Source organism: Gossypium raimondii, chromosome 1 (genome assembly GCF_025698545.1).
Source record: "Gossypium raimondii isolate GPD5lz chromosome 1, ASM2569854v1, whole genome shotgun sequence".
Lineage (NCBI taxonomy): Eukaryota > Viridiplantae > Streptophyta > Magnoliopsida > Malvales > Malvaceae > Gossypium > Gossypium raimondii.
Window position 1 is genome coordinate 31,742,722 of NC_068565.1, and position 24,527 is coordinate 31,767,248.

General features: G+C 34.1%; 2 protein-coding genes across 2 annotated transcripts; one reads left to right on the forward strand and one right to left on the reverse strand.

Annotated features, from left to right (window-relative positions):
- Positions 1 to 1,152: 1,152 nt before the first annotated feature.
- LOC105785591 (trihelix transcription factor ASR3) lies at positions 1,153 to 3,114 on the reverse strand. Its single transcript, XM_012611702.2, has 2 exons — positions 2,426 to 3,114; positions 1,153 to 1,634 (listed from the first exon to the last, which is right to left on the reverse strand). Exons 1-2 carry the CDS (start codon positions 3,039 to 3,041, stop codon positions 1,339 to 1,341), a joined length of 912 nt encoding a protein of 303 aa, XP_012467156.1. The 5' UTR covers positions 3,042 to 3,114; the 3' UTR covers positions 1,153 to 1,338.
- Positions 3,102 to 6,794, forward strand: LOC128042359 (uncharacterized). Its single transcript, XM_052633223.1, has 3 exons — positions 3,102 to 3,551; positions 4,043 to 5,751; positions 5,841 to 6,794. Exon 2 carries the CDS (start codon positions 4,057 to 4,059, stop codon positions 4,861 to 4,863), a length of 807 nt encoding a protein of 268 aa, XP_052489183.1. The 5' UTR covers positions 3,102 to 3,551; positions 4,043 to 4,056; the 3' UTR covers positions 4,864 to 5,751; positions 5,841 to 6,794.
- Positions 6,795 to 24,527: the final 17,733 nt, after the last annotated feature.

Below are 24,527 nucleotides of genomic sequence, written 5' to 3' on the forward strand. Positions count from 1 at the left end.
CTATAAAATTAGGCAAATATAACATTGTCATCTATTATTTAATTTTTTTACAAATGTCATATATTATTTATTAGCTACATAAAAAGAAAATTAGGAGTATCATTTAAAAAATTATATCTAACAATAAGTGGTTGGATGTAATAATAACATATGCGTACTTTTAAAGAAAGAACATAAATTCAAATTTGAGAGACCATATTGTTAATTACTAACAAAAAAAACATTAAAAATAAGCAAAAAATATATGTGCGTGCCATGAACAGCATATTGAATGCTAAGTCGGGTGAGGTTGTAATTTAGATTTTTTTTTTACAAACTTTCTTTTGTTTAAGCTCTAGTTGAATGGTATTTAATTATTTTATTTAAAACTCAACTCTTAGGAGAATATATTTCTTAAAAAAAAACTCAGAGTTTTTCTTGATTAGACTTAAATGTAAAATAATTTTAGAGAGAACCTACGCATAATGATGAGGTTAGAACTTAAATCTTCACACTATGTTTGGTTGGGAAATGGAATAACACTCCCCTTATTTATTAACGTAATATTCTTTTAATGGAATGACCATTACTAACCTATTCCTTGTCCTCTTGTAATAGTTATTTTTGGTATCACTACAAAATAATTATTCTATGCAACATTGAATAAAAATAAAATTAATTTTCAAATTAGTCCTCTAAAATTTGGACTCGAAAATATAAAAACAAAATATTTGAAATATTTTAATATAATTTAATATAAAATATTTTATTTTAAAATATAATTTAAAATAAAATATTTTAATATAATTAATATAAAAATAATTATATTAAGAATGTTATTAAATTATATTTAATAATAATATTAAAATATGATTAAATTATTATTTTTATTTTTATTAAATTGTATTTAATAATAATCGTATTAAAAGTTAATAACAATAACAATAGTTATCTACATAAACAAAAATTCTGTTAAGAGTACTTTGATCATTTCAATTTTTCTTTATAGTATTACAACATTTATTCCATTTAGTTAAATAATTAAATTAATGATTATATCTATTCGTAAACCAACCGTGTTTCGTGAATGTCTTATAGCTACAAATAATTTGGCATGCCATGCAATTATCTCCAAAATCAAATACAGTCTCCAATAAAGTATAACGTAATTAATTTAAAAAGGAAAAAAGAAAACTAGCTAGAATTAATGAATAAAAAGAGTTAGTAAATAAATAACCAAATATTACATAGCGAATGCTAACAATGATGATAATTAAATATGATTAAAGAAAGAATTGAGCAAAGTCTACAAATAATTTGGGGAAAGTAAAAAGAAAAAAAAAGTTATTACGTTTGATCCTAATGGTTGGCGATGAGGGATTGAATAGCTCCAGATAAGTTGGTCATGGCGGCAACCAGATCCGTAATACCTTTTCGGTTGACTTCGTTTCGAGTTTCTTCGATTTGGAGTCGACGGTGTTCGAGTTCCATCACTTGTTGGTGCCGTTTCTCTTTATTCTCTTCGCAGCTTTTAAGGGTTTGAGCCAAAACCGAAGCACTTCGCATTATGCTTGAACCGATTTTCCTAACTTTTTTGCGTTTGGTCTTGGAATCCAGATTTTCACTTGACTCTGTCTCTGAAGAATCTGATTCCTCTGTCAAATCACAATGTACACATATAAAAATAAAGATGATATCTTTATTGAATGGTATTCACTTAAAAAATACTACTTCCTAAGCAAAACTCATGATTAGTTTTGGGGTTTTGCTGCCTGATTAATTTTTTGGTGGGAATTACCAAGGAAATATCAATAAATGGGGTATCTTAATGTTATAAAAGTTGCTGCAAATGAAGGGTCAGCATCTGCAGAAATTCATGAGCCTAACACCACAAGCTTTTAGACCATCTTAGGACCCTTGGTGGGCTAAATCATCTTAGGATATAAATCTATGGCACCTCTCTATTTTTTTTTTTCAAGCACCGAGCAATCATGAATGCAGCTCTTCCTCACTGGTTTTCATGATTGCTTTTACTGTCAAATTTGTGTATTAATCAAAAATATTTTTAGTATAATCAACCAATGGAATTATTTGGGTAGTAAACTTACTACCAAGTGAAAACCCATGTGATGGTTGGTATTGAAAACCCAAAAGAATCCAACGGTTATCATTTGTAAGCTCAAATAAAGACAATGTACAATTGAATGTAGCTTTGTGAAAAAAGAATGGGTCCCTAATAAATGAAAGGAGCAGAGTTTTCAAACCTGCAGCTTTGACTATATATATTCACATAAATTATTATAATAATAATATAATCGCTGAAAGACAAAAAATGAAAAAGTTTCTCTTTTGTGATTCTGACACATTACTACTACTATGCTATACTCCAAGCATACTGCAGCAACCAAAAAAAAAAAAAAAAGAAAGAAAGATTAATAGACAGTACCTGAAACTGTTACCGGAGCATCAACCTCCGGTGGGTTCTGGTCAGTCTTGAGAGGCAGTTGCTCAGGTGATTGAGAAAAAGAAGGTTGGTGGAGGTGGGGCTGTTGTTGGGTGTTGAGTTTTCTTTGAAGAACATCGTTGAGGGCTTCGAAGACTTCAGGAGACATGTTGGTGGGCAAGTTATGGAGCTTACGTTGGTGTCTTTCCATGGACCAGTAAGAGAGGAAGGGATGGGAGGATTGGGATTGAGAGTGGGAGGATTGGTACTGTCGGACCTTTTTGTAGTCACGGAGTAGGTTATCCCATTTGTCGTTGCATTGGTTTTGGCTACGGAAACAGCCATGGTCCCAGCAATAGTTTTCGATCCATTTCCACCTTAATTCTCCTGGTTTTGAAGGTGAGCTTGTGGAAGGTTTGGCACGCCGTTCGTCGTCTAGTCTTTTGGCTGTTATGAGTGTTAGGGTTTCTTGGATTGTCCAGTTTCCTTTGCGGTATTCACGGTTCGGGGCGGAGGTCATGGTGGTCGCCGAGGTTGTGGCTGGTGTGATGATGTTCAGTGGTTGGTGTTGATGGTGGTGGGTTGAAGGTGGTGGTGGTGGTGGTAGAGGGTTGGACATGGTTTAAGCATGTGTATGAGGAGGAGGGAGAAGGGGGAATTCTGTGTATTGAGTTTACATGGTTTTGTTGGTTTCTGATGGTCAGAAAGGTCTTTTTCTTTTATGTTTTTTAAGGGTAATAAAAAGGGATGATAATTATTTAGGGGTGAATTACGTGTTTTTTACAAAAATATTATAAAAAAATAAAAAATAATCAAAATGTTATAACTTTCTTTTTATTTACCAAAATATATTTTTTATTTACCAAAATATATCAAAAAAAACCTGCAAAAAAAATCTGCACCGATGTGACGGCACGTTGGTCACGCCAAAGCCATTGGTGGCACCAAAGGTGCCAAAACTATTGGCGGCACCAATGGTGCCAATGCCATTGGCGGCACCAATGTTGCCATACTGATTGGCGGCACTACTCGTATTATAAAAACGAGCTCTGTCCAGCTTAAGGGAGAAAAATCAGAAGAAAAAAAAAAGAAGAAGAAGAGGTGCTGCGGAAAAGAAGAGAAAAAGAAGGTATTTTTTAAAAATAATTGATTATATTGTTGTTATTATTTTGTATATTTTGTAATATTTTTTGTTTTAATTTAGTTATTAAGATTAATAAAACTCAAAATAATAGTATTAGTTAGTATTATTATTGTTGTTGTTGTTGTTGTTAGTATTAAGATGTTATTAATGTATTAAGATGTAACTTAGTAATATTATTGTTAGCAAAAACTAGTATTATTATTATGGTTACTTATTATTTCTATTTACCAAAATAAACTAGTTAGTAAAAACTAGTATTATTATTATAGTTACTTAGTTAGTTATTATTTTTAGTAAAATTAATAATTTTAGTGTGTATTATTTTGAGTATAAAATTATTAATATTATTAGTGTGTTAGTTATAAGGATTATTGGTTAAACGGTTTTCATGTACAAAATTGCATATTGAAACATTAAATTTTTTTTAAGTAATTTAGTTACCGTTCGAGAATTTTTATGAGATTTTTTTTTGACAGATTAAATATTGAAGATGGATGCTAAGTTTCTTGTATGCGTTTATTTCGATGGAGTCATCTTGACAACAAGTGTTGGATGTGTATTTGAATGTCGGCAACAAATAGCAATGAGATTTAATAGAAATGTATCGTTCGATGAAATGAAGGCAATGATTAATGCAAAAATTCATAGACATTGTGGGAGAAGGATATCAAAAATTTTCTACAAGTTTCTAGTTTCGACAAATCCGGTCAAATTCGTCGAAATGAAACTTGTAGACGACGAAGACGTGGAGACAATGGTCGATCTCTACTGTGGGAATGGGAGTGAGAAGAATGCACCGATTCATTTATTTGCTGAGTTAGTCGGTATGGAGCAAAATGAATATGTTAATGCATCTGATGAAGAAGACGGGACTGAAGAATCGTGGATGGTGGCTCCAATATCATACGTTGATAGTGAATCAACTATGGGTGGGATCGGTATCGACCTGAATATTACACCCGATGTTGACATGGTTGGTGGTGAAGAAGAAGGTGGTGGCGAAGAAGAAGGTGGTGGCGATCATTGGGATGAAGAGGTCGATAGTGACGGTGATCCTGATATGGACGATGTACCTGATGATATTGACAATGAAGATGTCAACAACGATGAAGGCATTAACGCTTCTTCAGTCGGCGAGCAGATGCGGCGTATTTTGATACACAATAATCCTGGGCCACACATGTCGCTCATAGACCCCGACGCAGCGTATGTAGCTGAGTTTCCAGAGTACCCTGAAATAGTTCATTCTCACGGGATGGTCGTAACATCTGATGATGATGAGTTATTCATAGGCTAGAGATTCAACTGTAAAGAAGAGTGCGTATATGCCATTAAACGGTACAGCATGAAGATATCGATGGATTATAAAGTCTCCGTGTCTACTCCGACAGTATATGTTAGGGAGTGTTGGAAGGCAGCGGAAGGCTGCAATTGGCGGGTACGAGCTGCATTCATTAGAAGTTCTCAGATGTGGGAGATACGAAAATTTGTTGGTCCTCATACATGCACATCAACACATATGACAGAAGATCATGGAAAACTTGATTCGAAAAATATTTGTATGTGTATCATGCCAATGGTGAAGGACATGCCGACCATTAAAGTTTCGGTACTCATTGCGAAAATGCAAGCACGATTCCAGTATCAAGTCTCATATCGGAAGGCATGGATAGCTAAACAGATGGCGATGGAGCAACTGTATGGGGATTACGATTTGTCGTATAACGAGCTTCAAGGTTGGATAATTGCTATGCGGGAGTACGTACCGGGGACTGTGATTAAGTTACAAACAAGTCCATATTACGGCCCGGATGACCAGTTACAGCTGGCAAAAAGGATTTTCCATCGGATGTTCTGGACATTCGATCCATGTGTGCGGGCATTTTCCCACTGCAAGCCACTTGTGCAGGTTGCTCAAGACGGTAACAAAAACGTGCTCCCGATAGTATTTGCTATCGTAGATAAAGAGAACATGGAGTTTTGGGAATTCTTCCTCACAATCTGCGGAGGTATGTTATTAGGAACGATAACATTTGCATCATCTTCGATAGAGGGAAAGGTTTAATTGCAGCTATTAGGCGTTCCGGTGTGCCGTGGAGATCCGTTTACTACATTCGTCACATTGCGTCTAATTTCTATAAAGATTATAAGAATGCAGACTGGAAGAGACAAGTCGTGGCAATGGGTAAATGATAACATTATCTTTTCAATATAAGTTGTAATGTTTGATGTTATCGACTTACTAGAACTTATTTTTTGTTAATACGTATGCAGCGTACGAGTTAGAGCCACATATTTTTCGGCAAAGAATGATCCGACTTGAGAGTGACATGGAGGGGCAGACAAACACATAATTCCAACAATGGTTGCGCACAATGGAGCCGTGGCAGTGGGCTCAAAGTTTTGACGAGGGCTTTCGTTATGGCCACATGACCACAAACTTAGTCGAGGGGATCAACGCTGTCTTGTTGAAAACACGTCATCTTCTGATTGCATCGGTATTTTCTGCTACTTTTTACAAGCAATCGGTATTTTCTACTGCTTTCTACAGGCTGGCTACTTTGATGCCAAGAATGGGTCAGCAGCAAGTCGGCCAGATTCAGGTGGGACATGTGTTTGTCGAACATGTAAGGGATGCAATGGTCGTAAACCGTTGGTTGGCGAGGTCAATGAACGTGGAAATATATTCACGGCGACTGGAAACATTTCGAGTTACTAAGAACATCGGTCGTCGACCTAGGTCCTACGGAGTTGATCTCCGAAACAGACGGTGCGAGTGCAGGAGGTTCGAAACACTTCATTATCCCTACGCGCATGTCGTGGCAGCGTGTGCTAAAGTGAACCTTGATGCTGAACAATATGTCGATGATGTGTACACAATGGAGCACACATTGCGTGTTTGGGAGAATGCGTTCCCCGTCCTGGCGGACCTATCTACGTGGGAGGTGCCGCTGATGACTTTCGAGCTTCTCCGAGACAGAAGGCTACGGAGGAATCTAAGGGGTTGTCCGCAGTCAAGCAGAATCCGTAATGAGATGGACATTAGGGAGAAATCTGACGAAAAACATTGTGGAATATGCAGGTTAAGTGGTCATAGCCAGAATAAATGCCCTAACCGATACTTTCATGTTGGACAGTCGTCCGGATCAGGTCGAAATTGAGCTAATGCTGTAAAATTTTGATGTATATTGTTATAAAAAGTAATTTAATTAATAATAATTTTTATTATTCGGCTTATGCTTACGCTTAAATTGTATCCAAATTGTTTTTAGATTAAGTTATAAAATACCATGTGCGCATTTGGAATTATTAAGATTATATCGAAAATAGAGGCATTCATAATTCGATTCAGCTTTAATATAATGAAAAAATAGAATAATGAATATTTATACAAAAAATTTAGAAGTAAGCAAAAATTAAAATAGAAATATTAAATTTATACAAAAAGTGCATTAAACCCCTAAAATTGATGGTTCGATGGTGTTGTCCGGGGGGTATACCTACGCGGAGGTTGACGCTCACGGCCTGGGCAACGACCAACATCCTCATCGTCCGCAGGTGGGGGTGTGGCAAACATAGAGGAAAGGTCCTGTGGCTCGTTCGCCACCGACGAACTTGAACCGAAATGAGTCCCATAATGCTGCGGATGCGTGTCGGACGGGCCGGGCATGCCGTACTGCGGCCGGGGGGATCCAAACAGTTCAAACTCGTAGGCGTATTCGCCCTCTGCGAAGCTCGGATAAGATTCACCGCCCACCAAATCCGGATGATAGCCATGTGAATCCACATTTGACTGTGATTGTCTAGGATCTGGCTAGGGTCCTGTTCGGGCTCTGCTAGTTGCGGAGAATAATATGCCATCGGATCCGGATCCATCGAGCTCTCTGCGTCTGATCCCCGAACTTGCTGCACGTACGGGGGGATTACAGTCGACTGGCCTCCAAGTAAATATGGCTTTCCGCAACTATAATACCATTGTGCATACTCTAATGATGGTTACAAGTCGGTAGCCATAACCATCTGAGGAATTCGGCGCAATCGTTCTTTCCACAGTGTGACAAATTTCTGATGCTTAATTCCCCAATCCAATTGAACTCTTCCTCTCTTTGTCAAGTTGTGATCTTCCCTCACCTGGCACGGCGGATCCGGGATAGGTTGGATGCAGCCAAACTGCCGAAGCACCCGATCGCCGTGATACCACTCGACGACGTTGAAATTTATAACTGGTGTGTTAGTGCACCATATATGGGAATCAACGAGTGCGGACGAGGGTACGACATTTGTAATTTTCGGCCTCCGGTATGTCATCCATATAAACTGCATGAGTAATAACATTGTAACGAGTTAGACCGATAACATGTGAGTAAGATATATAAATAGAATAGATGTCATGAATATTAGAATAGCAGCTTACCCCTTCCCGAGCATGCTGTTCAATCCCGAGGCAGTATATCGGGACATCACACGATTTCTCGATGCCTGGACGGGTCGTCCACCTACAAAAAATAGTATAGGGTTTAGGGTTGGTAACATTACTCAATATATTATGACTACAAATAATGACAATTTATATTTGATCACCTGAGTGGCAGTGGATACAGATAGGGTTGGTGACTAACGGATGCCAAAAACGGCATCCGATAAAGCGCCCAGGACTGCAGCAGTATGAGGCATCCGCCGATGTCTTTAACATGCAGATCTGTCGCCCGACAAAGCTCCCAGTACAATGTTGCTAGAACGGCAGAACCCCAGCTATACGACCTAGCAATGGACAAATCAGCTAGCAGGGGCAAGTACGACAAATGCACACTGTCGCCGTTTGCATCAAGCATGAGTACTGCCCCTATCATATGTATGATGTACGCTCGAGCAGCGCACATCAACTCACCTTTAGTGGCGGTCGCTGATAATTGTCTAATTTTGGCTTTTAGCCATGTAAATTTTATGTCAGAAAAATATTTATCACCGTCCTCTGGTGACTCTCCTAGGAGTTGATATCAAAGTGTAGCCGGATCGGTGAATGAAGATACTCCCGTTACGGGACTTCCGTCAATTGGAAGCCCAAGCTGCACTGCAACATCCTCCAAGGTCACCGTGCACTCCCCGCACGGAAAATGGAAAGTGTGGGTCTCCGGACGCCACCGCTCCACTAGCGCAGATAATAAATCAAAGCGCAAGTCGGAGGACCGGATCAATGCTACTGACCCAAATCCGGCTAGCTCCAGGTACGGCATCAATCGTGCATCCGGACCTATCTTTAAAATATTCACACGGCCCCTTAATATTCGGAACGAGTCCTGATAGTGTTAAATTACAGAAAAAATATTACGATAACATAATTTATTTGTATATACTGCGTATATCCTTTTTAAATAAATAAAACTCCTGATTAACAAATAATAAATCATACCGCGTTATTAGCCGCATCAGATATGTGTCTAATATCGCTTCGAATCAATGGAGCCATTGCGATGCTTGCAAGTTGAAAAAAAAGTTAGTAAAAAAATCTTACTTCGGCCATTTATTCGTATTTTTTTCTCCGCATTTTATTCCTTTAAAAAATATCATAATTTCTAATTTTATAATTTTACATTATTTTAGTGCATAATGTTTGAAATTTATTAATCTAGTGTGTTATTTAAATTAATTTGGTGTAAAAAAATAACCCTTACCCCTGCCCTTTGCTCGTATTATTTTCTCGATTTTTATTTCTTTAAATAAAATATATTATTCTCGTATTTTATTATTTTATATTATTTCAAGACATTTTCTTTGAAATATTTTGTATTAATTATTTCGAATTTTAAAAAGTTAGTAATACTCTCTTACTTCGCCATTTGTTCGTATTTTTTCTTCGCATTTTATTACTTTAAAAACCATAAACTTAGTCTTTTATAATTTTACATTATTTCATTGCATAATTTTTGTAATTTATTAATTTAGCGTGTTAAGGGGAATAAAAGAAAATAATAAATAAGGAGGGATTAAAAGGTAATTTGCCACATATTGGTGCCGCCTTTTTATTCCCTCCATCACCTTTTTTACTCTATTATTTTGGTAAATAAAAAAGGTTATAATATTTTGGTATTTTTTATTTTTTGTAATATTTTGGTAAAAACCGAAATAAACCATTTCCCACCCTTTGGTCGTATTATTATTTTCCGATTTTATTACTTTCAATAAAATATATTATTTTCGTATTTTATTATTTTATATTATTTCAAGACATTTTGTTTCAATTATTTGTATAAATTATTTATGAATTTTTTAAAAATTTACTAATACACTCTTACTTGACCATTTGTTCGTATTTTTATCCTCATTTTATTATTTTAAAAATATCGTAATTTTTATTTTATAATTTTACATTATTTCAATTTATTATGTTTGAAATTTATTACATGTACATTTTTCACATTTTATTATTTTGATAAATATACAATTCCGTTTTTCTTTTCGTATTTTATGTTTTCTTAAACAAACTTCTTTGTCATTTTACTTTTAATGCTATTTTCCTAAAATTTTAATTTCAAATTCCTAAGTAGATTTCATAAAAAATCCTAATCAACATACAATGTACATACCATTATTTTTCATTCTAAATATATTTCATAAAATATATATGCTAAATAAAATAATAAAATAACTATAATGTACATAATATAAATTTTAAACACACAAATATTACAAAAAAAATTAAATTTATAAAAAAAATTACCTTTTTTTTTCTTTTTTTTCCTTCCTTCCCTCTTCTTCTTTTTTTTCTCTTCTCCTTTCCTTTTCTTTCCTTCTTTCTTTCTTTTTTCTTCTCCTTTCCTTTTCTTCTTCTTTCTTTCTTTTTTTCTCTTCTCCTTTCCTTTTCTTTCCTTCTTTTTCTTTCTTTCCTCTCCTTCCTTTCTTTCTTTCCCTCTCCTTCTGCCCCCCCACCACCGACCCCCCCATTATACATTGGTGCCGCCAATGGTATTGACACCATTGGTGCCGCCAATGCCATTGGCGTGACCAGTGTCCCGTCACATCGGTGCAGATTTTTTTTGCAGTTTTTTTTATTTTTTTGTTTTTTTATATATTTTGGTAAATAAAAAAAAGTAATAACATTTTAGTTATTTTTTATTTTTTTATAATATTTTTGTAAAAAACCCGTGAATTACCCTATTTTCTAACCAAAATTATCGAATTGAGTCTGTTTTTTCAAAATTTATCGTAATAAGTTGATTTTGAAGAGACAATACGAAAATGCATTTAGTTGGACGCGTTTTCAGCGATTTTTTAGGAAAACATTTCCAGCTGGATGCGTTTTTTCTATTTTTTTCTCCTCGATCGGTTTAGGATTTTTAAGGTTTTTTAGAGTTTTTGTTTAGAGTTTTTTAGGGTTTTTATTTTAGGGTTTTTTTAGATTTTTTAGATTTTTAACTCTTTTTATATATTCTTTAGGTTTTTTATAATTTTTATAATTGTTAAAAATATATAAATTTTGAAATTTTTATAAATATTTTGAATTTTAAAAATTATTTTGAAAATTGTAAAATTACCCGTGCAAATTTTTTTAATTTTTATCGAAAGATATCAATTTGTTAATTTTCAAAATCACAGGGACCAAAAGAGTATTTACACCAATATGTTATTCGAATTGTAAAATTCAACTCGATTCAAACTCGAAATTTGAATTTTTTTCGATTTTTCGAATCAAATTGAGTTTTACTCACCCCTAGAAGAACGAGTAAATATGCTAAAAAACATGCATATTTTCAAAACTATTATCGTGGGATATCTGACCAATTTCGAGGTGAGGGGCAATTTTGTAGGGGTTTAACAATGAGAGAGTTTGGGATCCAAAATTTCGTCCAGCTCGACGCACTTTGCTGACTCAGCAGGAAAACGTGTCCAGCTGGAAGCGTTTTCTTGCAACATCCGTTGAAAACGCATTCAGCTGGATGCGCTTTCACACACTCTCTCCAAAATCGACCAATTCCGGTAATTTTAGTTCAAAATTAACATATATGGATAGTATTTAGTACATTACAATTACTTTTTTAACTCCACAAGTGAATTATAAATTTGTTACGTATTTTATTTCTTTTATATATTTTTTTATTTTTTATTATATTCTATACACATTTATCATCAGTTATCCTACTTATGAAAATTTTAAATTTCACTAATAATATATCAAATATTTTATTTTTAATTAAAACTAAAATTGTTATCTTCGCATTTAAAATGTCAATTTACTATTACTTATTTAACCTTTTAATACAATAATGATTACTATTAATATAATTTCAAATTTAAATTTAATAGAAATACTTTAAATGCGTAGGAAATCTAAATCATGAATATATGAAAGTAATATTTTTTAAATAAATTGAGTACGAATTTAAATCCATGTGCAAATCAACTCCTTTAAATATATATTAGAAATTTTATATCACATGTGTATGTATCATGGAGTTAGAATTTAAATATCATAAACTGTACAGTCTCAGGTAGAAACTTAACTTCAAATTCGTTTAAATTAGCTTAACTTGTCACACCTTAAAAACGACGAATCCAAAAAGGTGAGTAAGACATGCATGTTAACTATTTTGGCGCACTATGCTAGCATAATCCGCCACCCTGCTGGCTTGTTGATGAATTAGAGTATTGGTGTAACAACCCATTGTTTAGTAGTGTCAGAAACAGTGGTTTTGGGACCACAAATTCGACAAGCCCGTAATAATTATTAATTAATTTATACAAGACAATTATATAGTTTTATATTAAAATTTGAATTGACAAATTTCAGTTTATGAACAAATAGATAAAGATAAGTGGTTTGTTCTAAAACTCGAGTGATTTTTGAAAATGAGGTATCAGGATCTCGTTTCTGTAAACCGAGCTCATAAATATTCTTATTAAATATTTACAGAATGATTATTTTGGTGTATCGAAGTTTGGTCCGAAAATTTTAGTGATTTAATAATTAATTAATTAAAAAGGACTAAATCATAAAAGATATAAAACTTAATTGTTAATAAATTGTACTAATTAAATTGTTTAAAAAGGTAAAAGGGGGTTTTTATGTTGTAATTAGTACATAATGTAAGTAATGGACGGTAAGACAAGTGCATATTTATAATTTTTATGTTATAAATTTAACCTAATAAGTAAAATAAATATATTAATAAAATAAAAATTAAAAGATTTTATCATCATCTTTATTTTTGTACTTTACCCACAGAATCTACAGTGTTACAACCTTCAAAGCATTCAGTCTTCTCTTTGATGCTTGAATGGTATGATTTCTTAATATGTTTCTTGTAATTTTATATTTTTGAGATTGTTGCTACTAGACTCGCTTAACCCTTATCTCTATTTTTAAAATTGTTAAATATTTTGAATTTTGCTATTGATGAATCTTAGTTATTTTTATGTTAAATGATGAATTTGTAGTCTTGATTTTGGTTTAGAACTAATTTGTAAAGTGATTTTAGTTAATTTTTAGTTAAAGGATTAATTTGATAAAATATTAAAATATACATGGAATTTTTGTGAAATGTGAATAATTTTGTACTGTATTAAAATAGAAATAAGTTCAGTTAGCATTGGGTATTGATAAATTGTTAAATTTGAAATTTCGAGTTTAGGGACTAAATTGTGAGAAATGTAAAAATTAGGAAAAATATATAATTAGTAAAAATTAATGGAAATATGCATAAAATGAGTTGAAATATGTATTTGAAATTAATATATTGAATTTAATCATTATAGAGATCAATAATTAAATCGTATGGGGGTTAATCGGGGAAAAAGAGAAAATTTCTTGTTAGTCTCTACGAGTGAACCGAGAGTACAAACTAGGTAAGTTCATCGTGATTTGTTATTTAATTTAATTCACTTGTGATTTATATTGTTGTTCTTTAGTTAATTGATTTATATATATGTGAAATTACTTCGGTTATTTATATAACGATGAGTGTTGCAAATACTTATGTATATATAAAATTGAGAAGAGATTATTAGTAGTGTTTTTCTTGGAATTGTATTAAAGTTGTATGCGAATGAGATGAATTTAAGTATGTATGAAGAAGTGTCCCTGTTTGCACATTAGTGTCCCTATTTGTACTTTGGTACCCTTAAATGCACATTTGTGCCCCTGTTTGAACTTCGGTACCCCTAAATGCACATTTGTGCTCCTTTTTGCACTTCGATGCCCCTGATCGCATATTCGTGCTCTTAATTGCACTTTGGTGCCCCTGTTATGCATCTATGATGCCCCTAGTGTGATTTTTGTTACTAAAAAATTTGAGTCAAGTTATTTGATTCGATGAACTAAATGATAGGGAGATTACAAGTTAATATGCTTGCATGTTTTGGTTTATTTGTATGTAATGGGCGTGATAAGTGAAAATATAACAATGTATGATTTATACAGGTAGATGGAATGTCACTTTGAGTATGTGTGATTTCACTACGATAAGCATTTTAGAAGTAAAAGGTTAAGAACGATTTGAATATAGGTACAAGTAATATTGTAATTCATGTTTTGGTATCGATGATTAGGGATGGTATGATATTTCTTTAAGTATTTATTTTTATGGTATAATTCAAGTGAACGTTTATATTATGAGCTTACTAAGCTTTATAAGCTTACTTGTTTCTTTTATGCTATTTTGTAGATACTAACAAACAGACAGATTGACCGAAAAGCTCACACTATCCAACTCCCTTTTGTGGTAGCTTTTGTATCTCTTTTTGGGTTGTGGCATGTGTATATAGGTTTTGTTTGTATGTTATTAATTTTAATGGTAACAGATGATTAAGAAGATTTGTTAGCTTCTTTAGAGTATGTTTTGTAATGTTAGAATACGTAATCTTATGTATAAATGGAAATCCTGATGCTTATTTGGTAAACTTTGTAGCATGCTCAAAAGGTAATAATAACAATGTAGTCAGTTTTGGGAGCTTAAATTGGAAATTGGTATTACACAAAGTCTTATCAAGTTATTTGAATGTTTAGTTATTAATTGAGGTGCCTATGAATTGTACATTGGTTAGAAGTAATTGTTTTGACATGTTTAATAATGTATTAAGAGTGTTTTGATCATAAGAATGTATATGATATTGGTGTATCTTGTTGGGCAAGATTTGGTATTGAATTGACTTGAATTAGGGGTTAAATGGTGAGTGCATGGCTTCGGGCATGGGCTGTCACACGGTCGTGTGTCACACATGGTCACCCCACACGACCGTGTGTGCTTTTATTATTTTAAGTGCAGGTTTCACACGGCCTGAGACACGGTTTGAAATATGGCCGTGTGTCTCAAGTCAGTAGGTTACACGGGCTAGCACACGGCCTATGACACAGTCGTGTATGCCAAGTCAGTGAGTTAGACGGTCAGACACATGGGCTGGGACATGACCGTGTGTCCTTATTTCGAATGCTCACACAGTCTAAGCTATGTCACACCACCTGGCGACACGACCGTGTGACCCATCTTTTCAAATTTTCAAATTTTCCTGAAATTTTCTGTTTTGTTTTGATTTAATCCCGAATTGTTTCTAAACTATTTTTAGGGTCCCGTAAGCGACCCATAATTGTTGTCATACCATGAATAGGTATTGTTTGATATATGCTTATAAATTAATTGTTTAACTATTCTGAGTTAAAGTGAAATATTCTGTTTTGATCGGTAACACTCTATAACCTTAATCCAGCAATAGAGACGGGATGGGGGTGTTACAGTTAGTGGTATTAGAGCTATTGTTTAGTCGATTCTAGGACTAACGTAGCGCGTATGGAGTGTAGTATATACATGCCACAAATACAGGTGATAGTGTGATGTTTTTGATCCGATCCAACCTTGTTTACTTTTAATTTAAAAGATGTTGATCGATTCTAATCATGCCGTCACTGATGAAATTGAAAGTAATGTCTTGGATCCCTGTTAGAATTAAGTGACCCAAATCCTTATTTAAATTAAATACTGTGGTAAAATAAAATAAAAGTAAAATCCCTATAGAATTATACTTCTTTTATTTTATTTTAGAATAAGGTTTTTTAAACCTTATTAAACTCCATCTATTTGATATTATTAGAATAAGGTTTTTTAAACCTTATTTTATTTTAGAATAAGGTTTTTTAAACATTATTAAACTCCATCTATTTGATATTATTAGAATAAGGAGTTTCACTCCTATTAGAATAAGGTTTACAAGCCTATAAATAGGCATAGTCTACTCCTCTTGTAAATAATTCGAATTCGACATAGTGAATTTTCTTCTCTTCTGCTCGTGGTTTTTTCCCGAAAGGGTTTCCACGTAAAACCTGTGTTCTTTATTTTTCTATTTCTTTTTCTTTGCGATATATTGTCATTACCGACATTATATTTTTCTCAAATTGGTATCAGAGCTTTCGGGTTGCTCATCTCAAATCACGGTAATGACGTCTTTGAAGTACGAAATTTCGCTGTTGGATAGCAACACCAGATTTGCGTTGTGACAGATAAAGATGCAGGCAGTTCTTGCACAGATGGACTTAGAGGAAGCCCTGTTAGGGGTAGATAAGATGCTTTCAACATTGATGGGGGAAGATAAGAGGCGCAAGGATCGAAAGGCGTTAACACAGTTACATCTGCATTTGTCTAACGAAATTTTATAGGATGTGATGGAGGAGAAGACCGCCGCTGGATTATGGAAGAGGTTGGAACGAATATGTATGTCGAAAAATCTAACTAGCAAGCTGCATATGAAGCAACGTCTTTATGCTCATCGTTTGGAGGAAGGTGCATCTGTGCACAAACACTTAACAGTGTTTAAAGAAATTCTCTCAAACTTGGAGGCCATGGAGGTTCAGTATGATAAGGAAGATCTAGGGTTGATTCTACTTTGTTCATTGCCCCCGTCTTATTCAACCTTTAGAGATACGATTTTATATAGTCGCGAGTCTCTCACAGTTAATGAGGTTTATGATTCTTTAACCTCGTATGATAAGATGAAGCATCTTATAGTTAAAACAGACTCTCAGGGAGAGGGTCTTATTGTTCGTGGGAGACAAGATCGGAATGTTGATGATGATCATGGAAGGACACATGAACGGAATCCTTACAGTAAATCTAAGGGTAGATCGAAGTCTTTAAACAGAGGTAAAACTTGTAACTTCTGCAAGAAGAAAAGGAACATTAAATCTGAGTGCTATAAGCTACAGAATAAGATCAAAAGGGACGCTGCGAATCAAAATGAAAAACAACTAGAAAATTTTGGTAAAGCTGATGGTGTAGAAGACTACAGCGATGGTGAACTTCTAGTCGCTTCTGTTAATAATTTTAAAGCGAGCGAGGAGTGGATCCTTGATTCGGGTTGCACCTTCCACATGAGTCCCAATCGGGATTGGTTTACAACTTACGAAACAGTGTCTGAAGGTATTGTTTTGATGGGAAATAATGCTTTATATAGAATTGAAGATGTTGGAACAATTAGAGTTAAGATGTTTGATGGAGTCGTCAGAACACTTAGTGATGTACGACATGTTCCCGAATTAAAGAGAAATTTAATTTCGTTGAGTACTCTTGATTCAAAAGGGTATAAATACACAACTGAAAGTGGGGTTTTGAAGATTTCCAAAGGTTCCCTCATTGTGATGAAAGGGCAGAGAAAGACTGTCAAGTTATATGTTTTGCAGGGTTCTACTGTTACTGGTGATGCAGCTGTTTCATCCTCTTCCTTGTCAGATGATGATATTACTAAATTTTGGCATATGTGCCTAGGGCATATGAGTGAGAATGGTGTGGCAGAATTGAGCAAAAGAAGACTTCTTGATGGGTAAGGAATTTGCAAATTGAAGTTCTGTGAGCACTGCATTTTTGGGAAGCAAAAGAGAGTTTGATTCACCAGAGGAATCCATAACACGAAGGGAACATTGGATTATATTCATTCTGATCTCTGGGGGCCATCTAGAGTGCCTTCGATAGGTGGAGCTAATTATATACTAACTTTTATTGATGATTTTTCCAGAAAACTGTGGGCGTTCTTCCTGAAGCAGAAAAGTAATGTGTTTTCCGAATTTAAGTCTTGGAAAACCATCATTGAAAAACAGACGGGAAAACAAATAAAATACCTCCGCACAGACAATGGCTTAGAGTTCTGTTCTGATGAGTTTAATAAATTGTGCAAGTCAGAAGGGATTGTGAGACACTTGATAGTTCGTCATACTCCACAGTAAAACGGTGTTACAGAATGAATGAACAGAACAATCATGGAGAAGTTTCGATGTATGTTGTCAAATGCCAACTTACCAAAGTCATTTTGGGCTGAAGCAACCTCTACTGCATGTTTTTTGATCAACCGATCTCCATCCGTTACCATTGAGAAAAAGACTCCAGAAGAGGTATGGTCTGGTAATCCTGCTGACTATTCTGATTTAAAGATTTCTGATTGTCCTGGATATGCTCATGTTGATAATGAAAAATTGGAACCAAGATCTATTAAATGTGTTTTTCTTGGTTATAAAGCTGGTGTAAAATGGTATAAGTTATAGTGTCCTAAAAATAGAAAAGTTGTGATTAGCAGAGATGTTGTTTTTGATGAAACTGATATGCTACCTAACTTATCTCTTAAAGACTCTTCCAATAAAGAAAATCAAAAGCAGGTGGAGCATCAGATTAATCTAGAATCTACAATAGAGTCGACTACTAAAGCAGTACAAAAATTCAAAATAGAGTTGCTTCTTCACCACAATACTCTATTGCCAAAAATAGAACTAGAAGAGAAATTAAACCTCCAAAGAAGTATGCCGAGGCTGATCTAGTTTCTTATGCTTTAAATGTGGCTGAAGATATAGATGCAAACCAAGAGCCATCTAATTATTCTGAGGCGGTTAGTTGTGAAGACTCAGAAAAGTGGATGTTTGCTATGCAAGAGGAGATGAAATCGCTACACAAAAATAAAACATAGGATCTTGTGAAACTTCCTAAAGGTAAAAAGGTTGTTCGTTGTAAATGAGTGTTTAAGAAAAAAGAAGGGACTGCAAGAGTTGAAGAACCCAGATATAAAGCAAGGCTTGTTGCAAAGGGTTACAGTGAAATTCCAGGAGTGGACTTCACAGATGTGTTCTCTCCAGTTGTGAATCATAGTTCAATTCGAGCTTTGCTTGGTATTGTGGCCATGCATGATTTGGAGCTTAAGCAGTTAGATGTAAAAACTGCATCTTTGCATGGAGAACTTGGGGAGGATATTTACATGTAACAACCAGAGGGTTTTACAGTCTCAGATAAAGAGGACTATGTTTGCTTGCTGAAAAAGTCCCTTTACGGTTTGAAACAATCACCAATACAGTGGTATAAGAAGTTTGATTTCTTTATGACTTCTCATGATTTTAAAAGAAGTAGCTTTGATAGTTGTGTTTACTTTAAGAAAAACAGTGATGGTTCTTTTGTGTATCTACTCCTTTATGTTGATGACATGTTGATAGCAGCGAAAGATAAATGAGAGATAAGAAAGGTCAAAGCCCAACTAAATGAAGAATTTGAGATGAAAGACTTGGGACCAGCAAAGAAGATACTTGGTATGGAGATTGTTAGAGATAGAAAAGAAAGTAAATTGTACCTAAGTCAGAAGGGGTACATTGAGAAAGTTCTTTGCAGATTCAATATGCAGAATGCTAAGCCTGTTAGTATTCCTTTAGCAGCCCATTTCAGACTTTCATCGGCTTTGTCTCCACAATCAGATTATGAGATTGAGTATATGTCACATGTTCCATACTCTAGTGCAGTAGGATCTCTCATGTATGCCATGGTTTGTTCACGTCCAGATTTATCATATGCAGTTAGTGCAGTTAGCAGATACATGGCGAATCCCGGTAAAGAACATTGGAAAGTAGTTCAGTGAGTTTTAAGATACTTACGAGGTTCTACCGATGTCTGCTTACAGTTTGGAAGAACTAGAGATGGAGTCATTGTGTATGTTGATGCTGATTTTGTTGGAGACCTCGATAGAAGAAGATCTCTCACAGTTTATGTCTTTACAATCGGAGGTTGTGCAATCAGTTGGAAAGCCATTTTGCAAACTACAGTCGCTTTACCTACCACTAAAACTGAGTACATGGTGATTACTGAGGCTTGTAAAGAAGCTATTTGGTTGAAGGGACTCTTTAGTGAACTCAATGAAGACCTTTAAATCAATACGGTATTTTGTGACAGTCAGAGTGCCATCTTCCTTACAAAAGATCAAATGTTTCATGAGAGAACAAAACACATTGATGTTCGGTATCATTTTGTTCGTGATATTATTGCTCGTGGTGTTATTGTTGTGAGAAAAATTAGTACTCATGAAAATCCTGCAAATATGATGACTAAGTCACTTCCTATAACCAAGTTTGAGCACTGCTTAGACTTGCTTGGTGTTTATTGTTGAAAATAAACCCTTAAGGGGTTTTATGGAAGAGGTGGAGAAACTTGTTCGTTGAGAGTTTGCGATAAAGAACTTGTTCATTAAGAATTCGTGTCAAGGTGGAGATTGTTAGAATTAAGTGACCTAAATCCTTATTTAAATTAAATACTGCGGTAAAATAAAATAAAAGTAAAATCCCTATAGAATTATACTTCTTTTATTTTATTTTAGAATAAGGTTTTTTAAACCTTATTAAACTCCATCTATTTGATATTATTAGAATAAGGAGTTTCACTCCTATTAGAATAAGGTTTACAAGCCTATAAATAGGCATAGTCTACTCCTCTTGTAATTAATTCGAATTCGACATAGTGAATTTTCTTTTCCTCTGCTTGTGGTTTTTTCCCGGAAGGGTTTCCACGTAAAATTTGTGTGTTCTTTATTTTTCTATTTCTTTTTCTTTGTGATATATTGTCATTACCGACGTTATATTTTTCTCACTCCTAAATAAGGAACGAGTATTTAGTGTGCCAGTGTCGCAAATGTCCAATAATAAGGTAAAGAATGTTCTTTTAGTTTTATAGGTCATTGTATTAAGGAAAATTGTTATGAATTAATCTTGTGGCTCCACAACCTCCATCCCCCTACTGTGCCTACCTCGACATCCTGTGGTCCTCAAAGTTTCATTCTTGTATCTGTATCTAAAATTTTCATGGATAAGGATCATAAATGCAGGATCGATGAATTTTTAGGTAAAACTATGATGATTTAGATAGGGCTGAATTCTTGTTAGAAATTGTTCAGAGAATATCTGATGAATTGGCAGGTCACTTGATGATTACTTAATAATATGTGCAGTATTATTATCAAAGACGAAGTGTATCAGTGGTAATTTGTTATTAGCTATTGTATTGAAAGAAAAAGTTAATTGGGATCTTTTTCGAACTGAATATAGAAAGTATTATGCCAGTAACGATGCTTGGAATGGAAAAGAATGAGTTTCTCGAGTTGAAACAGGAAAACAAATCTATATCAAATATGAACGAGAGTTAATTCAGTTTAGTTAGTATACTTGCGAGATTGTACCGACTAAAACAAAAATTAGATGTGTGCTTGTTGTGAAGATGGACTGACTGATATAGACTGAAATGTTGGTTGAAGTAATGGAAATATGGGAAATTCTTGATTTTTGTCTGATCAAGTGTAGTACAAGGAAGAGATCTGTGACAGTAATAAAAAGAGTGAAATGAAATTTCGTTACTCTAGTAAAAGAAATATATCTAAGTTGTTTTTAAGTCCACTCTCGAAGAAATCGATGTACTTTTGGCCACGGTGTCATATTGTTTGGATTCACCAGAAGAAATAAGTCGAGAAAAAATCACTCAATATTCTAGTAGACAGTAATAATCAATATTCAGAATGTCCGTAATGTTGATAATTTTATTTGTGATCATTGTGAGAAAGTCTTTTTGAAAGCTGTACACTAGAGTTAAGTGTTACATTTCAATCCGTGGTTCATTGAACTGTAATATTGGAAAGAGTCATAACTTGACAAAATCCATAATGTTTTCCAGCCTCTATGCTTTGTCGTTATTGTTCTGATCCACCATATGTACTTTCTATGAATGATATTGAATAGTGACTATTTAGGCTTTAATGAATAATTGGTTAAAAATTTTAGCTCTCGAAGTGAAAGAATTACAAAATAAACATATATCGTTGGTTAAAGTGTAGTGGCATTAATACAGAGTGGAGAAAGCTACGCGGGAAAAAAAATGGAAAAATCTTTGAGATCGCAATATTTGAATCTATTCTCAGGTAGTACCGGAAATAGTGGTTTCAAGACAAAAAATTCTATAAATCCATAATAATTATTAATTAATTAATATGAGTCAATTATATAGTGATTTTCAAAAATGAGGTATCAGGATCTCATTTCTATAAACTGAGCTCGTAAATATTCTTATTAAATATTTACAGAGTGATTGTTTTTGTGTATCAAAGTTTGGTCAAGAAATTTTAGTGATTTGATAATTAATTAATTAAAATGACTAAATCATAAAAGATATAAAACTTAACTGTTAATGAATTATACTAATTAAATTGTTTAAAAAGGTAAAATGGGAGGTTTTATGTTGTAATTAGTCCGTAATGAAAGTAATGGACGGTGGGATAAGCGCATTTTTATAATTTTTATGTTATAAATTTAACTTAATAAGTAAAATAAATATATTAATAAAATAAAACATTAAAAGATGTTATCATCATCTTTATTTTTGTAGTTCACCCACCGGACCTCCATTGTTAGAACCTTCAAAGCATTCGCTTTTCTCTTTGATGCTTGTATGGTATGATTTCTTAATCTGCTTCTTGTAATTTTTATGTTTTTGAGATCGTTGCAACTAGGTCCATTTAACTCATATCTCTATTTTTGAAACTGTTAAAGATTTTGGATTTTGCAATTGATAAATCTTAGTTATTTTTTTTTATGTTTAGGTTATTTGAATGTTTAGTTATGAATTGAGGTGCCCATGAATGGTACATTGGTTAGAAGCTTTAGGTTGATTATTTTGATATGTTTAAGAATGTATTAAGAGTGTTTTGATCATAGGAATGGATATGATATTGGTGTATCTTGTTAGGCAAGATTTGGTATTGAATTGACTTGAATTAGGGTTTAATGGTGAGTACACGACAAGGGACACGGGCTGCCACACGGCGTGTGTCACACACGGTCACCCCACACGGCAGTGTGTGCTTTATTATTTTAAGTGCAGGTTTCACACGGTTTGAAACACGACCATGTGTCTCAAGTTAGCGGGTTACATGGGGTAGTACACGGCCTGCGACATAGCCGTGTGTGCCAAGTCAGTGAGTTGTAACTCATAGGTTGGGACACAGCCGTATGTCCTTATTTCGAATGCTCACACGGCCTGAGCTATGTCACACGACCTGGCCACATGGCTATGTGACCCTTTCTTTTCAAAATTTCAAATTTTCCTGAAATTTTCTGTTTTGTTTTGATTTAATCCTGAATTGTTCCAAAACTATTTTTAGGGTCCCGTAAGCCTGATTCAAGGCCCATAATTGTTTTCATAATAGAGATAGGTATTGTTTGATAAATGCTTATAAATTAATTGTTTAACTGTTTTGAATTAAAGTGAAATGTTCTGTTTTGATCGATAACACTCAATAACCTTAATCCGGCAACAGATATGGGATAAGGGTGTTACAATTGGTGTATACTAGTGTTAAAGTATCCGCTCATTGGCAGTATCTAAGGATTTAATTACAGAGTATCTTCATGTGAAGAAAGAATACGCTCAAGAAAAAGTACACCAAAGGAAGAGTACGCCCCAGACTTTTGGCTGAGCACGAAGAGCCTATTAAGTGTTTGGGAAAGCTGTAGGAGACTTAATTAACTTTAAGACCACATTATACGAGAGTCATTGTCAAGGTATAGTACACTTGATTTGCATGAGCACTGTTCAAGTTGGTTCTTCTAACGAGATTAGTTGGGAGTCAGTTGGATTTATTTGACCTTCCCCATGAGTAGTTAAACAATAACGTAGATCTTCGTCAGATTTTCTTTTACCTTCCCCCAAATTTTGTAGGGAAATCAGGGGACAATTTCAATAAGCATCGTCACTTTTCAAAATCCACAAAAGGGGGATCATGAGTATATATATAGTGAAGAGGGGCATTCCAGATGGTATTTCGTTCTGCTTGATGTTTTGGTCCTTCTTTCTTCTTTTTATAGGGTAGGTCCCCCCTCAGCACACACTCGTTTCTCCACTTTTTCAGGTCGATATTTCTAGTACAAGTACAACTGGCTGAGAGTGGCACGGATTGATATCTGAGTCAACATCTTCCTAGAATTGCCATGACATTTGTGCTGGCAATCTATCCAGCCTTTTGTCATGACAACACTTCACTCATTCATTTCTTTTCCTTATTTCGGCAATTGCTATAAACAACATGCAATTCCTTTCTTCCCACAAGTAAAAGTAACATATAGTGACATTGAAAGCACAATCCAAGCTTCATGATGCAATGTTATAAAAATACTAATATAATTTCCTAAAATGCAACTAAATTTACTCAAGTACGAACAATTATCCACGTCTAAAAGCCTAAAATATAACTCTTTTCAAGAGTTATCACCCTCTAAACCTAAGTTATTACTTGTCCACAAGCAAAATATGCATGAATGCATGAATGTAATAATTGTCATAGCAACATAATCACTTTTGTATTGTTAGACCATTAAGAGAGCATTTTGAACTTCAGTTCTTAGCAATCTTCTATGTCTAAAAATTTGATCAAGTTTTATAAGCTTATTTAGCAAAGGCAGCACATAAAATATTACCTTAAAAGAAAGAAAAATCCTAGCTACTCATTCAACTTTCACTATAGCAAATATATTCTAATTTACTTAGCTCATCTTTTACTAACTTACAAACTCAATTACATACATATTTATTTATTATGCCTATGTTTTATTAGAAGATTCATCTCGTCACATAATTTTTTAACTCGATAGTTTATAATGGAGCATACACTAAATTTCTAAATATTCAAACATGTCACGATTTG

Coding starts and splice junctions, on each gene's coding strand:
- LOC105785591 (XM_012611702.2), bottom strand. CDS start 3,041: ATGTCCAACCCTCTACCACCACCACCACCACCTTCAACCCACCACCAT. Junction 1,635..2,425: donor TGCTCCGGTAACAGTTTCAG/GTACTGTCTATT, acceptor GTGATTTGACAG/AGGAATCAGATTCTTCAGAG.
- LOC128042359 (XM_052633223.1), top strand. CDS start 4,057: ATGGATGCTAAGTTTCTTGTATGCGTTTATTTCGATGGAGTCATCTTG.